This window comes from Quercus suber, unplaced genomic scaffold, assembly GCF_002906115.3.
Source record: "Quercus suber isolate HL8 unplaced genomic scaffold, Cork oak 2.0 scaffold_984, whole genome shotgun sequence".
Classification (NCBI taxonomy): Eukaryota; Viridiplantae; Streptophyta; class Magnoliopsida; order Fagales; family Fagaceae; genus Quercus; species Quercus suber.
Genome location: NW_027070399.1, coordinates 17364 through 33026, shown reverse-complemented (window position 1 = coordinate 33026; position 15663 = coordinate 17364). Strand labels below are relative to the sequence as shown.

The 15663-nt window shown below is 33.5% G+C and overlaps 1 protein-coding gene across 20 annotated transcripts; it reads right to left on the bottom strand.

Annotated features, from left to right (window-relative positions):
- Window positions 1-4237: 4237 nt before the first annotated feature.
- Window positions 4238-14671, bottom strand: LOC112035552 (disease resistance protein RUN1-like). Of its 20 annotated transcripts, XR_010627098.1 has the most exons (9): window positions 13165-14663; window positions 12713-12973; window positions 11566-12222; window positions 10283-11466; window positions 8447-9831; window positions 7560-7611; window positions 5505-6090; window positions 4753-4892; window positions 4238-4643 (listed from the first exon to the last, which is right to left on the bottom strand). XR_010627098.1 is itself a non-coding variant. In XM_065768665.1 (5 exons), the coding sequence occupies exons 1-4, from the start codon at window positions 13726-13728 to the stop codon at window positions 10294-10296; spliced, it is 2655 nt and encodes an 884-aa protein (XP_065624737.1). In that variant the 5' UTR covers window positions 13729-14664; the 3' UTR covers window positions 4238-4643; window positions 10283-10293. The 20 variants fall into 20 exon arrangements, 2 of the variants coding, with proteins under 2 accessions (XP_065624737.1, XP_065624736.1); XR_010627095.1 differs by lacking the exon at window positions 4753-4892; XR_010627104.1 differs by lacking the exons at window positions 4238-4643; window positions 4753-4892 and having other exon boundaries at window positions 5126-6090; window positions 8447-8550; window positions 9101-9201; window positions 11293-11466; window positions 13165-14671.
- Window positions 14672-15663: the final 992 nt, after the last annotated feature.

Sequence of the window (15663 nt, the reverse complement as noted above, 5' to 3'; positions counted from 1 at the left end):
TCTGTTTTGATAGCATTTGGGCCATACAATTAGACTTTTAATATTGAATCAGTAACAAGTCACTATCTAATCAGTGAAAGCTTTCATTATTTGCAGTTTTGAGGTGGGAGGATAAGGCTTTTGGCATGGCAGCATGTCACTTACTGCTCAGGTTTCTACAGTACTGGCATTTATTAAGGTCAAAATGGATGGACCAAGTGAAACTGCTCTAATCATCATGATTCAAAACTCAACCTGTCGATGAGTAATGTTTGGCGAAGATTTTTTTCATAATGATTTTTCATAATTTGTTAAGATAGTAAATAATAACAAAGTTATCATTGTAATTATTTTATTATGCAGCAATTATAATATGTCACATCAATAATTATCATGTATTTTTTAAAGATTTTGTGTCCTTAGATCTGATATTAAGAGCATCACAACAGATTTTGTGTCTATGCTGTTGATCTTGTCCTGCTTCTACACATGGGACCCCAAGCATTAGGGATAATAATATGGGGTTGAAATGAATAAGATGCTATAAGAGAATAGGGCCAAGACTTGAACCATATGGAAAAGCTCAAAACCGAAAGCAATGCCCAGAACTTGCAATAATGATTAATCTTCCATTGAAATTCTCTGCATTGATCATTTTTTCTTTGCTTTAAAAACATTGCATGTGTAAATACACTAATACTAGCAATTTAAAAGAGATACGTGGTGCATAGTAGCGTCAAAGCACGGTCCAGGATTCATCCCAAGTGGTCCTGGACAAGCTTTAAAGGTCTTCTGGCGGTCCATCCTTTATCATATGTGGGGTCAATTTTACAAATTATTTTTCATATTTCACCAAAATTGAGCATCTGGGAAGTCAAGGACATATTGATTATATGAACCAGTGAACCAAAAGACAGGTCTTTTGGACCTTTGGGACATAGGAGAGGTGCCAACCTCCTCTCACTCTAGTTGGTTGAAAGCCTCAAATCTTTTCTTATACTGACTGAAATAGGAAAGGAGAGGTGAAAGGCAGGGAAAGAAAAAAAGCACATATTATTTTATGAAATTCAAAAATGACTATGATATGTCAACAATTAGCATCCAAATTCCTGAGCAAGAAATGATTTGAATCATGAACTTAGCTAAAATGAGACCATAATAATAGCAACACATGCTTTTTGCTTCTGCCGCTATAGTAGGTGCAATACCAAGCTTTGTTTCACCCTCACCCTATAAAATAACAGTTTATGTGAGCACATGCCATAATAAAGATTGTTTTGTGACATACAGTTACTGATTACATAGCACTCATATTATTTGTACATGATTGGCTGCTCAACAGATTGATTCCAAGGACCAAGCTCCAGCTTTGAAAAATGATTAATTGTTGGTTGAGATTCAAAGAGTGAGAAAAGGAAATTAAAGCTCCCAATATGTAAAGGAAATAATTGGGTAGGCCAGGCCATGAGAGGTCCCAATAACAACAATGAAAGGACAAGAGTCTTAAACAATGTCTATTATCACAATGACCCCACTCTCCCTGATATGTATCCATGATTTTAGGGCATTTAGACTTGCAGACCAAGATTAGGTGTACAGAGGGAAAGAAAATTTAAGATGAAATAAATAAGGAATGAGATAAGTAAAAAGAAAGAACTGTATTGAGTTGTAAAGTGGTCATATAGTCAAAATAGACTCACATCCAAGTGCCCTACTTCCTCTTTCTTTAGTACAAAGATGGGGCCAGCAATTTTATGATTTCAGCCATTAGCCTTTGATATCATGGTATGTCGTTATCAAATAAATCATTCAATGTAGATATTGACATATTGTAACACAATATCATAGAGAAAGGATGGTAAATTTGCCTTTACTTTTTATCATTATGATATCAGATAAAAATGAAAAGTTTTAATATTGAGATTGATTGTCATTAAAAGCATTCTGCAGAGGACCTATTACTTAGTCTTTCACAAATAAAAATGTATATAAATGTCACGCCATTTCAAGAAAACAAATAGAAAGGATATATGCCACTCACAGCAATGGTGAAAAGCATACTTTTTAACCAAAAAGAAAAAAGAAAAGAAAAGCATACTTTTTTAACCAAAAAAGAAAAGAAGAAAAGAAATGCATACTTCCACTCCTCTCAATATTACTAGCTTAAAGTTTATAACAGTACATTTTTATCACATGGACCCTATCCAAAAAAAAAAAAATTATCACATGGATAGAATCTAAGAGTGTTAACATACAAATGTTCTCTTTTCTTATAAATATAACTACTAAATTGACCACAATTTTGGCACATCAACATAGAATCTACCATTTTTGATCCAGAAGAAAAATTGTACTCGCTAAAAACCAAAAAGTATCACTAGTCTCACTCAACTCTCAACCCGATACATGAGATAAAATCTATAAGATAGTGAGAAAACAAATAATTGTAAGGATGAAATAATTTCCAAACATGGTCCCAGCCCATGTTATAATAGTAAGCAGTGAAAAGAATCCTTTCTGCTAGTGCTGATAGAAAGAGTAGGGTTCTGCTAGTGCAGGAAACTTAATGAAGAAGTCTCTACAGGTAGTTATTTGTCAAGTTATCCATTTGAATAGCAATTTGGCAAAGTAGACAACAATAAAATTGCATATTTTTAAGTGTTATTAGCGTGTGATTCATTTTAGTTTCCCCATGCTTTGATCTATAAAGTTCTTGAGGACCTAATAGTTACTCTTAACAGAAGAAAACATGTAGATACACAAAATACAGCATTAGTACTGCCTTGTACAAGGCATTTTTTGGAGGACAGAGGATAGCATTTCATAGTAATTAGGCAAAGTAGACAACAATGAGAATAGCATCTTTGCAAGTGTTTTAGTATTATAAAGTTTAATATCCCCATTTTTTTTATGTATGGGAATTCTCAAGCACCTAACAACTCTCAACAGAAGAAAATATATAACTACACAACATACAACACTAGAAGTGCCTTATACAAAACCTATTTTTGGAGGACAGAGGAGCATTAATCCTCATGCACAGGTTTTGTGAAATTTATGCTCCATTTCAAAGCCTGGAACACAAGATATTGAAACAAAATTTGAACTCTTATAATAACTTTTCCAAACCCAAACAGTAGCAAGTTCTATATCGTCCTTTTCTCACTTCCATGTTCTTGCTACTAAACTAAATTGCAAAGACTAGTTAAAGACAATGTAACTTCATTAAACTTTTGACCTCAGTGTGTGAAAAAAACATTTGGAATTCATTGACATGGTTGGTATTATAGCCCAACAATAAGGTTTTTGGCTCTAGAAGCAGAGCACGATGAACAATTGCCAACCTTGCTGGGCTAGGAAAGTGGGTCAACAAGCTTTAACAACAGGACTAACCATGGAGAGACAAGGTGACTCCAGGATTTGAGATTTCTCTCACCTCATTTTAAACCAATAACTTTGTAAGGGAAATCAAAGAATGGAATGTTACAAGGTACAAAAATGTAGAAGTCTATACTGTACAATATGAAAAGAAATGAAAAAAAGTTATTACTTCCTTGCACATTGAAGAAGAGTCTCTAATAAGAAAAATGAATTAATGGCCTTTTGGAGAAGGAAATTATGAGGCTAACCCTGTGGGCTTGGCCCAACAAAGCTAGAGTCCAAAGTCCGTGACCCGCCATGTGGCGAGAGTCGAGCCTAGCAATCCTCCATCAGATTCGTTCTAACAAGGGCCTAGCTCTCCTGACAAGTTAACCAAACAAAGCTCAAAGTTGCACCACACGGGTTAACTCAATAGCTATCTATCTTCCAGACACTTTTGTTAAACTAAGCCATGCAAAATCAACCCAATTTTAGGAACCTAAAAAGACTCAAATCAATAAAACTTCGAAAGTTTGCTACATCAATCATTTTCTCAAATTAATGGGGAGCCACTCCTGTCTAAGACAATACTCTTTGTTCATCTCAATTGTTTTACCAGGGGAGTAGCCGAAGGAAGTGAACAATCAAACACGTTTTTTTAAAAGTAAATAATGAATTTTGTTAAAGAAGAGGAGTGCTCAAAATATAGAGCTTGCATATTTTATAGAGACAGATTTTATTGGAAAAATAATCACTTAAAATGGAAAAATTTCCTCTGGGTCATTATCACCCATATAATAAAATCAAATGGCCCCAAAGCGGGCTAAGAATTCTGTTCAATGCAAGAAGAGCCAAAGAAATGAAAGTAGATGAAAATGAAGTAATTTTAAACCACATCTGCTCCAAATAGACTGCTAGGAATTTTTATAGAGATGTCATAAGCCAATCATCATAAAGGATCACAGCAAAGGAAAATTCAAAAATTTTGATGTTCTGGTAACGAAAGAAAAGAAAATGTAATAAGTCATGTGCAATATCTCATATTCCACATATGTATAGCAAGGCTACAAAGAAAACTATAGCAAACTACATTTGATTATCATTTTGCATAATCCAGAGGAAAATCTGCTTGCCTAGTAAAAATTTGTGACCAATGGTCTTGACTTCCCAAGGATTGAGGAGAAGCACAACCCAATTATCATAGAAGTCTGGAACAAGAAGAGTCAAACAACTTGCTTTAGCCTTCCTTGAATATTAATCCAAACCATGGTGCATTAATCCGAGCCACATTTGGAGTAACAAACCTGCACACATAACCGAGTATTTATTCTAATACATGCCTAAAAAAACTATTAAATCTTCCCCCAACCACATAGTCAAACATATAATAGCATTCATGGAAGTATAAGACACCTCAACAACCAGTTTGGAGAACAATCTGATGATTATGATTCTTCCGGATAAACCCACAAGACCGCAAAATAGGTGAATCTACACATTGAGCAACCTCTAACACTGTAGGTATCAATAGACCAACAATGCAACAAGGAATGCTGCAATCCATGAAGATCAAGTTTAGAAGCCATTATTATTTACTATCAAGTTTTCAATAGTACGCAATTAATTTGATATTTAAAAAAGGTATGACTAAGAGTTCATTGACTCGAGCCATATGGGGGCACTATCTCTTTTTCTTCAAATTTCACAAATAAATGATTATTAACATTCCTTTATAGCCTATTTTCAAACAGAATCAAGGCTTAGATAAGAATAACATTAATATGGAACAAAAGTATCCAGACGACCTGAAAATAACCAAAGGCACAGTAACACAATCTGCAGTTTAAATTTTTCCAAAGTAGGATATCAAATGAAAATCTACATATGGCTAAAAAATGAAAGAACACATAAAGAGAGGCCCATACTAAACATCTTGTTAACTTGTCCAGAACAGTGCCACCCCAGGGCTAAACATCATAAGAACCATCATAAAACAAAGATCCCTATCTTAGTTTCCCTAGCCCTCGCTTCATAAACAAAGTTCAGCGGTCACATTGCTATTTTGATTGGTAAATATTAATTGTTTACACTTCAGATTAGACCTACGACTTTAGCATCCATCCCTTGTTTATGAGACGCAAAGAAGAAGACCTTGCATGACAAACCTATTTCCTCTCTCATTGTTGATCTGAAAAGGTTCTGTGACATTGTGAGGAATGAGAACTTCCAAGCTTTGAGTCACTCTGGTAGAGTAAAAGCACTGGCTGTGATTCTTGAAACAGACATAAAGGGAGATATTAGTGATAATATGGCTGATTTTATTCATAGAAAGAATGTTTATGTTGCCAGTAAGTACCAAAAGGCACCTGCAAAAAGCTCCTCAGTTATGTCTTTGAAGTGTTCAAGAACACCACTGTTATTTTACTTTCAACCTGTGCTATACTCTCTCTACCTTAGGTATCAAACAACATGGCTTGAAAGATGGGTAGCATCATAGTGGGAGTATTGTCGTTGCTGCCATTCTGGTTGTTGCTGTTTATGCTGTCTGTAACTTCAAGCAATCCAGGCAATTTGAGAAGCTCTTCCAACGAGTAGAGACATCAAGGTGGACGTATTGAGGGATGGGCGGCACCAACATATTTTAATGCACTTGTTGGTATTGTCACTGGTTGTTACTGTACTTTGGCTTATTCTATGAAGTGCATGTTGATTATGTGTTGGCTAGTCACAATTTGGGTTGGACATAACAATCTGCATTGACAAAATAGGCACCCTTACATTAAATGAGACCAAGTAACAGGATTTTGCCTTTAAATAAGCAATGAGGGAAGACAAGTAATATTTAAAATATAGATTCTCAATCGCTTGCAAAGATTTCTGGGAGCCCTTGCTGTTTTTGATATGAATATCAATGAAATCTATAATCCATGTCGAAGACTTTAAGTTAGAGAATTCAAAGAAAAACAAAAGTGAAGTTTTGGTGAAGAGGAAGAGTGAGAAGGCTATTCGATACTACTACACGGGAGCTCCAGAGACTAAGGGATATAAATTCAAGAAACTGATTTGAGCTAGCCTTTAACATCACATGATGGTAGAAAGAAAAGTTATCCCCCGCTCAATTCATTGAATAAGACCAATCCTATGACAAATTAATTACCTACTTCAAAGTAATTTTTTGTTTTACCAAGTATGAAAAAGTGATACTAAAGTTCAAAGGTAAAGTCATTCTTCCTTGAACTTTCTTAGGCATACAGTTGGAGAAATAAAAGACAAACATGATCGAGGATAAAATTCATAGATTCAACTAGACAAGAAGTAATAAATATCATTAGTTTGATAAGTTCATTACAAAACTCAAACTTTAGAAAATTAGAGAACTTGCTCCAACTTAACTAACCATAATATTAGTCAACATTTGATCTTACTTATATGTTGTCATATGTAACAAATCAGCAATATGGAGAGCCTTAAATCATTATAACAAAAATCACAACGAAGAAAATGTAAACCAAACTCGGAGCAAAGTGACCACTTGATTACTCCCATATGATCGAAACCAAATTACAATACCAACAATTACCAAAATTTAGGGAAAACACACACTAAATAGTTACATGCAAAGTTACAAGAAACACATTATTTTATTGCATAGGAAATTGTTTGCCATCTTTTCATTAGTTGTATAATTGGTATAGGAAGATGATTGATTGTCAATAAACCAGACTATAACAAGAAGAAATTATCAGAGTTCTTAGTTCCCAAGGTTTTATAACAATGCTCAGGTCATATTACATCTAGGTAGAATAGTATCTGGCAAGAGAACAACGGTACCCCAAAAGGAAGATGAAGATTTATTTCTTCCTAAGGAGGATATTAAAAAAAAATGAAATTACATGTGTCCCATCCTGAACACCTTATCTGAGGCAGCAGGGGCAATACAAGTTAAGCAATGGGAGGCCAAGGTGGCTGTTGCCTCCCATGGGATTGAAGTTTTTTATATTTCTTATATGTATATAGATAATCCTTTGTGTTGTACATCCCAATTCTTCTAATTTAATACAATGGTCCCCTTAGTTTTTGCAAATATCACAAACACTTAATTCCATTCAAAAGTCACAGGTTTTGATAGTATTAACATAAAATGAATAACACAACAGAAAAATTATTGGTCTTTATTAGAGAATTTTTACTTTCCTTATAAAATATATTTTTAGACATACCTTATTTAAAATATGCACATATTTTCCTTCAAATAAAGAAGTTATTGTCCCCCTAAAAAAAAATCCCAGGTTATATTATAAACCAAAAAAAAGAAGAAAAAAAAAAGGTTTATTCGTTAGAGAAGCAGGCAATATGCATATAATTGGCCTCAATAAGGTAGCTAACCAAGAAGAGAGTAATTTAAGAACGTATCATCAACCTTTTCTAAAAATATTCCACTGTAGATATAAAGAAGTTAATGTTTTAAATTTTGGGTTCCCTGGCTTCCGCTAAGATATACATGCCCTGGCCCAGGCACTAACAATCTTGTGACCAGGCTACATATAGTTCCATCCAGGCCACTTAAAAGCCAACTTGTAGACATGGACAAAACTTAGCTACAAAATTAGTTGTAACCTTACTAAATATCTTTTTATTTGAGGTGAATTTTGACAAATTCACCACTGGATTACATCTTATTCTTATATCCTCCATATTTGCAAAATTTCTAGAAAACTAAAGATCAATAACTATATCATCAACAAATTATTTAAATTGCAAGTTTTTGTAGTTCAAAATTATGCATAAAATATAAGTTTATTGATTATATAGTAAATAATATCTGATTGGCACAAAATTTGACATGTGTATTAAGATCGTAAAGAACATGCAATTCAACGATAAGATTTTCAAAATATGTAGTAATGTTTATTTTGTAAGCTGCAATCAATTTTGTCCGTAGACAAATCACTTTTGATAGGACTTGTGTAAGGTGACTGTTCTACAACCTAAAGCTGAAAATAAGTTTTAGTTCAAATTGCAAGAAGGCAAATTATAATTGTAGAGTTTCATTTGTTTAATTCAAGAATATCCCAAGCAGAGTAACATACCATACTCATAAGCATACCTCAATGGTCTAAGCCAATACTAAGAAGTTGGAGTGAGGGCAATCAGATACTTGAATTGAAATTGCAGCTTTGTCTTTGCCTTTTCACTCACTGGTTAAGTTTTCTGCAAACAAGTTTGCACGTTTCTTAAGCATAAAGCTGCTTCACACAAATAAAAATATCAGGATATAAAGTTAACAGTTTACCTTATCAGCTTTTGTCCTTGTTAAATATTTTCTATCAAGTTTGGTAATTTTCAATTATTCAAAGCACTGAATCAAATTTTCAAAACCCAAATTAGCTTCTTGAAATATAGTCCTCCTATTTGGTTATTTAATATATTTCACAACACATAAGCATTTTCTATGTGATTTTGTTTATTAGATAATGTGGTTAATGGGGTCCATTTCTACAATTGCACCCACCAACAACCTTATAACACATGTAAATGGGGTCCATTTCTACAATTGCAACATAAAAATGCCCTAAAAATTAAATACATTCTACATTGATGTATTGCATTACAAGAAAATGAAAGCATTTAAAATTCAGCATATTTCCCATTTACTCATTGTAACTCATAAAGATGATAACACAATCCTCATATAGGTAAAGAATGTTGAAAATGGCATACGCAGCTGAGCAGAAAGTAAATGATAACAAATTGACTCAACTACATGGGTTGCATTTAGGGACTTAGGAACCTTTCTAGTGACACTGAAAGCCAATCTTCTAAGGAGTCTCCACAAAAGGCAGAGCCAAAGAATAATCGCTGCTGATGTCGTAACAGAAGAGGAAAAGAATAAAAGAAATCAATATGTAACTCAATAATTTATGAATGCTAAATTTCACATATGTATGCATTTACGATGAAAAAGAATTGAAGATTGAAATATCATCATGAGAATTATAAATTTGACCAATCACGTCTCCTCTACCACCAACAAGGTGCAGCCCCTTACTTTGAGAGTAACATCACAAGACAAGCAGCTTGGTTATACTAAGTATGACTTAAAGCAACAATATTTCTTTTAAGCTAACCACTATCCATTGATGTTGGTTGAAATCATAGACGTTATGTAAAAAGAAATGAACAGAAAATTAAACTGAAAAAACCACAAAATGAAATTTTTAATAGATGAAATGAGAGAACATTTGTTGCTCTGATACTCTAAATCTTCTTACTCTAGACATATTTTAAACTCAAAGTATTAGAGATGAAGTGCAGGATGCCTGATCATGCATGTCACTAAAGCAGTCACAATCGGTAGTGGCAATTCCAGAAAGTCTGCCTCTAGTTGTTAGTCTGACATTTGACATATTCTACAAAGTGCTTGATGGCTGATCACACCCTGGTTCATGAATTTTCTGCTCGTGACACAATTGAATCAGCCACAAAAAAAATCTGCACTCACAAAACAGGCACCTGACAGCACATGAGATGAAGCTAACAGAATTTGGCTTGGTAAAGAAGCAATGAGAGAATGTACTTCCTAAGAAAAAGCCCCAAATGTTCTTGATCTAATCAGATTACCAAATGAAGAAGAAACCAAAGTCAATGCAGAATTTGGCTTGCAAGTTAGATTTACAATAATGTTTTCTACAATTCAAACCGAGCAATCTAAGAGATAAATACTCAACAACAAGCTAACAAAATAAAGAGTATCTCTAGAGGAGATTCATCCGACTACCAAAAAGAAAGAGAAATAACAATCCAATTGTTTAATCTTTACCATATTTTACCATTATATATATACACACACACACACACATTGAAACTCCTCTCTAGAAAAGAAAGAGGTGAGTTCATTCATTCAGCCCATAGAAACATTTTATCAAATACATGGAATGTTTACCTTTGTACCCTCTACCACAATTTGCGCTCCTCTTTGGCCAATGTCATTCCCATCTTGCTGTTGATGTTTATGCCACGTCCGATAGCTCTGCCATTCCCGTCTTGATCTTTGAGAACCACAGCCAAGCCTACATTGTTTTGATCACACGGTGCATTGAAATTAAGCTTTACCAATTGATCAAGTGGTTTGGTCCAAACACTTCCCTTGTTTTGCTCTTTGGTGAGTGGTCTCAAGTAAAAGTCATACTGTTTGTTCAGACGATGGACTAATTGGTTTATGGTGGGTTTAGTGTTTGAAACCAAAGCTTCCTCTCGTGCCATCCAAAGGATTTTCATTGCCACTACTGCATATAGCGTGAACTCATCTTTGGTGATTCTTTCTGCAAGTAACTTACTTGGAGGGTCAATTATATGTTCAACAAATTCCATTACTGTTTGAGCTCGGATCATTTCGACTCGAAAACCCCATCTACCCCCATACCACACTCCTTTGGCATAGGGACAACATTGAAATAGGTGTAAAAGGGAATCTTCTGCTATTTCACAGAGAGGGCAATGGGTTTTTGAGAATCTAATGAGGTTTTGAGTAGCAACTCTACGTAAAAACATTTTTAAGCTTTCATCAAAGGATACTCTTAAACTTTCATGAATTCTTATGCAGGCCATCTTATCTACAGCAGGATTCTGAGAAGGACAGGTGCATGCTACATGGGCCCCACACCTTTCTATTGTAATTTTTGCCTTTTTTGGATCATAATTTGAAACTTCACATAGAAGTTCAACGTTGTTGCAATCCTCTAAAACTATGCCGTCAAATGAGCTATTGCTACTATAGTGAAACCACATAAAAGATGATGAATCTAACAGAAATCTCCGTGAAACTAACTTTCTTTTATAACCATTGAAGAAAATGTAGACAGAAGAAACAAAAAGATCATATCGATTTGCCATAACCTTTGGTTCTGTTTTTAAAGCAACACAGAAAGCAAATGCTGGAGATTTCGAACTGACCGAGAATGATACAGAGCTTCCAACACTTTGATGGTTGAACCACATTGGAATCTTAGTTCCTGGAAGGACAAGGTCAAACTGAAATTGATCATCAGCAAGGTCAGAAACAGAGTCCTGGTGCAATGATCCCCTTGAACATACCATATTTTGTGGAAGCCCAAACGTTTCTCCAAGCTGATGCAAATTAAGAAACTTCAGTTTAGCAAATTTAGTCATATATTATATTTGGGAAAGTTAAACGAAATTGTTTCTTTCTATGAGAAAGGGAGAGACCTGACTCAATAATCTTCTTCTTGAATGTGAATCCAAGGAACCGCACCCTACTGTGTATAAATCTTCAAGATGTGGTGGAGGCATTGGAATTTCCCGAAGCTTCCAGCAGTAGTGAAACAAAAGCCATTTTAATTTCGGAAACCTGATATTGATTTCAGGGAGGATAGTAATGTTGCTGTGATAGAAACCTAACATTTCTAATTTGGGGAAACAATCAGGAGTATCCATGGCTTTTGGAAAATTGTCACAATCTTCCATACCGAGACGCCTAAGATTTTTTAAAATAGAGATGCTACTTGGAACCTCCTTCACGTTTTTTAAATTTATATATAACTCATGAAGGCCAATGAGATATCCTATTGATGAAAACAATGCTTCCGTTCCTTGCTCAAGACTTTGACAGCCATCGATAAAAAACTCTTTTAGAGATTTCAACTTGAGGTTTCTTGGTATAATTCTAAGATTTTGGCATTCGGAGAGATTCCAGCATTTAAGCTCTTCAAGAAGTCCAATGGACTGATGAACCTCAACTAAATTTATGCATGCATAAAAGTGCAATGCCTTTATGTTTGGGGCAATTAGTGACAGGTCAGGTACCTTTGTAATATTTTTGCAATATGACAAATTCATATATGTCAATGTTTCGAATCGACACCTCTGTAGAAAGAAGAAATATTATTTTGAAATTTATTAGTAAAAAGAAAAAAAAAATATATGATAGGCTAAGAGGATAGATTAAGAAATACTACATGTTTAATTACGAATTATTGTAAACATTTTTTTAAAGAAAAAATTGCTAAAGATACTACAAGTATTACAATATAAAATTTACAAATTAATGTGATAATGAATGTAAATGTTGGGCTTCAACTAACTCATAAATAAATATTTGAATTGTCTCTTTATTATTAGTAACCTATCAATTTGATTAATTTGTACACTCAATCTTGTAATGCATGTAACATTACTATGTTTTTAAGTGCACAAATTGATTTTGTTCATTGAAAATGTATAGAAATATTATTTAATTTAGTATTAAATGCATGGTTTAGTTTTAACAATAACAAAAAAATGCACCTTAACTTGTTCCCTAAAAGCACTCATTAACAAAAGCCTAATAAGAATATATAAATGCTAATGAGCATACCTCGAAATGCTCGTCCAATTTTATGTGGCTTTGTTGCATATTGAGTACAACGAGGCTTTTAGGCTCAAAGGCTGATGGTAAGGAAGATAATGGAAATTCATTCCAATCAAGTAACCTCAACCCATTGGGAAGAGATTCAAGGTCTTCACAAATTACATTGCGAACTTTCAAATATTTGAGGTTCCTCATCTTTTCAAGATTCAACTTCATGTTTTTTGGTTTAGGCAAGCACAATGTTATGCCTCGAACTTCATTTGACCCCTAATTGAACAAAACATAAGTAAACCACAATGTAAAAATAATTCACCAAAAAATAATAGATTGTTAAACTTTAAACAAAACCCACGCTAGTAAAATTATATTTTCTTAAACATTAAAAAAAATAAAAGGAATAAAAATGACTAAATCTCCTTGTGAAAAAATAGAAAAAAGTAAATCAAAACAACTCATACCGTATTTTCAGTTAGTATTTCAAGAGCATCCTCATAACACAATAGCCTACTACGCTTCTCGATCACTTCTGGTGATTCTTGTCGAACAATTTCCCAACCCATTTGTTGAATCAAGTCATGCATTGATAATTCATTATCTTCAGTAACAATTATAAGACACTTATCAATAAGTCTTTCAATATCATAATATGGATCATGGTTATTGATGCTTCTTAGTATATCTACAACTTTATCTTTGCAGAATCCTTTAAGAAAATAAGCAATATCAAGAAAAATTTCCTGTTGAGTTTGGTCCAATCCATCATAGCTTATTTTGAGTATTTTTTGAATGTCTTCCTTGGGAATTCTTTTGTATTTGTCTAGCGCACTTTTCCATTCATGTTTAGTACTTCCATACAAATCTGCACCAATTATTTTTAGAACTAATGGAAGACCTTTGGCATAATCTATAAATTGGTTGACCAGTTCTGAATAATCTTCCTTGAAATTGTTTCTCCCAAAGGCCTGTTGACAAAAGAGTTTATGAGCTTCATGTTTAGTTAACTCCTTCACCTCGTAGTACATTACATGAATATTTTTTGTAAGAGTATCAAGCAAGTGTTTGTCTCTTGTGGTTATAATGATTCTACTTCCAGAAGTAAACCTATCATAATTTTCAAGAAAAATTTCTATCTCATCCAATTTTCAACATTATCAAGAACTATAAGAATCCTTTTACGATGAAGCCTTTCAATTGTCACATTGATTCCTTTAGATATACTCCCCACCTTCAAATTTTGATACCCTAAGATGTCATTGCAAAGGCTCTCTTGTAATTTAATTAAGCCATCAATTGTCCTTGATTTTTCACTAACATTATCTAGAAAGCTGCTTCCATCAAAACAATAATGAATTTTGTTAAAAATATCTTTTGCAATTGTTGTCTTACCCACTCCGGGAAGGCCAAAGATCCCTATAATGCGAAGATCATTTGACTTAGTGTCTAAACACCGATTTATGACGTCATTTACACGAGTGTCTATTCCAACAAGATATTTTGCAACAGATAATTTCATGTGATTTAATTGAGCACTTGAGATCTCTTTAAAAATTTCTTCAATAAATTCAAATTGAGAGCAGCTGCAACTGTCATTTACACAACAAAAAAAGTATGTAATAAGTTAGAATAAAAAATAGAAATACATGAACAAGGACTAACTTCAAGATGTTTCGTCTGTGCACTACAACTAAAATATCATATAATCTATATCTATATCTATATAATAATAATATATAATAGTCAAAGCGTAGAATTTAATTTTGCTACGCTCATGTTAAACCACATCATCAGCCACGCCACCATTTTATATATATATATATATATATACGTATATTTATTTATTTACAATATTAATATATTCAATAGTACACCATGACTTTACACATTCTCTAACCTCATTGTAACTCATCAATCATAATAAAATCATATATCTTTTGGCAATATATGACTTCTCAACTTATATCTCTATATTCCCTCCAAAAAAAAAAAAAAAAAACCTGAATCCCTGATTTCGGTTGGATTGATGTACCTGAATTTTTCCATGTAATTTTGATAGTATTCACAGAACAGTAGATTTACTTTTCCGGAGTTTTGGTTGGCTCTAAATATGTTAATGACGTTTATGTGAGTCGCAGTTACTTGTTCTGAGTAGTCAACTAATCAAGTAAAGGCTTTGTCTACCCAAAAAAATCCAAGCTAGCTTAATCTTGTTATACATGTTGCAGTTCTTATAATTGGTGATGATTGAATTTGAAATAATGACTCAACCTATGGGAACATGATACTATTTGATTGGAGAACCCTCAAGCTTTTTGTAATAATGACCGGGATAGATTACAAAGAAATGGATCATCCAGGCCCATCTAACAAAACTTTTCAATTTTAGGCTAACGACATCTCCTATTTTAGGCCTAAAACACGATTTCAAGTGTTAGGCCCACAAACATATTCATTTTTATGGCCAAAACCCGTTAACAAGTCATCTAGAAGCAGATTATTATTTTGTAGGCAATGCATTCTTTCCTACTTTCAGGTAAACGAAGAAATTTCTTCCTAATTTCCTCAGGGAAATAATTTACCACGGAGTCAAAGATTCTCTTTCTTATTTAAGTGGAAGGAAATTGTTTTTCCTTTGCTTTATATAAAGTTTAAAAATAATTACAATGGCCGACAAAGTTGGTCATAAATCAAATTCATTTTTTCAAAAGTAAACACTCAAAGGGGGAAAGGAAAATGCCTTGCAGCTGGCTAAAGGCAAGTCTCTTGTCTTTTCTTGTCCTCATTTATTTAGTAATTTTATTACTGTTGCTAGTCAGCAATAGTATTACTGAAAAATTGTCTGTAGTAGCGTTGGTGTTTTATGAAAATATGTACGAGTGAAACCACGAATGAGTAAAATAGTGTATAGAATTATGTGTAATGGTATTTAAATATTGAAAATTGTTATTTAAAAAATAATA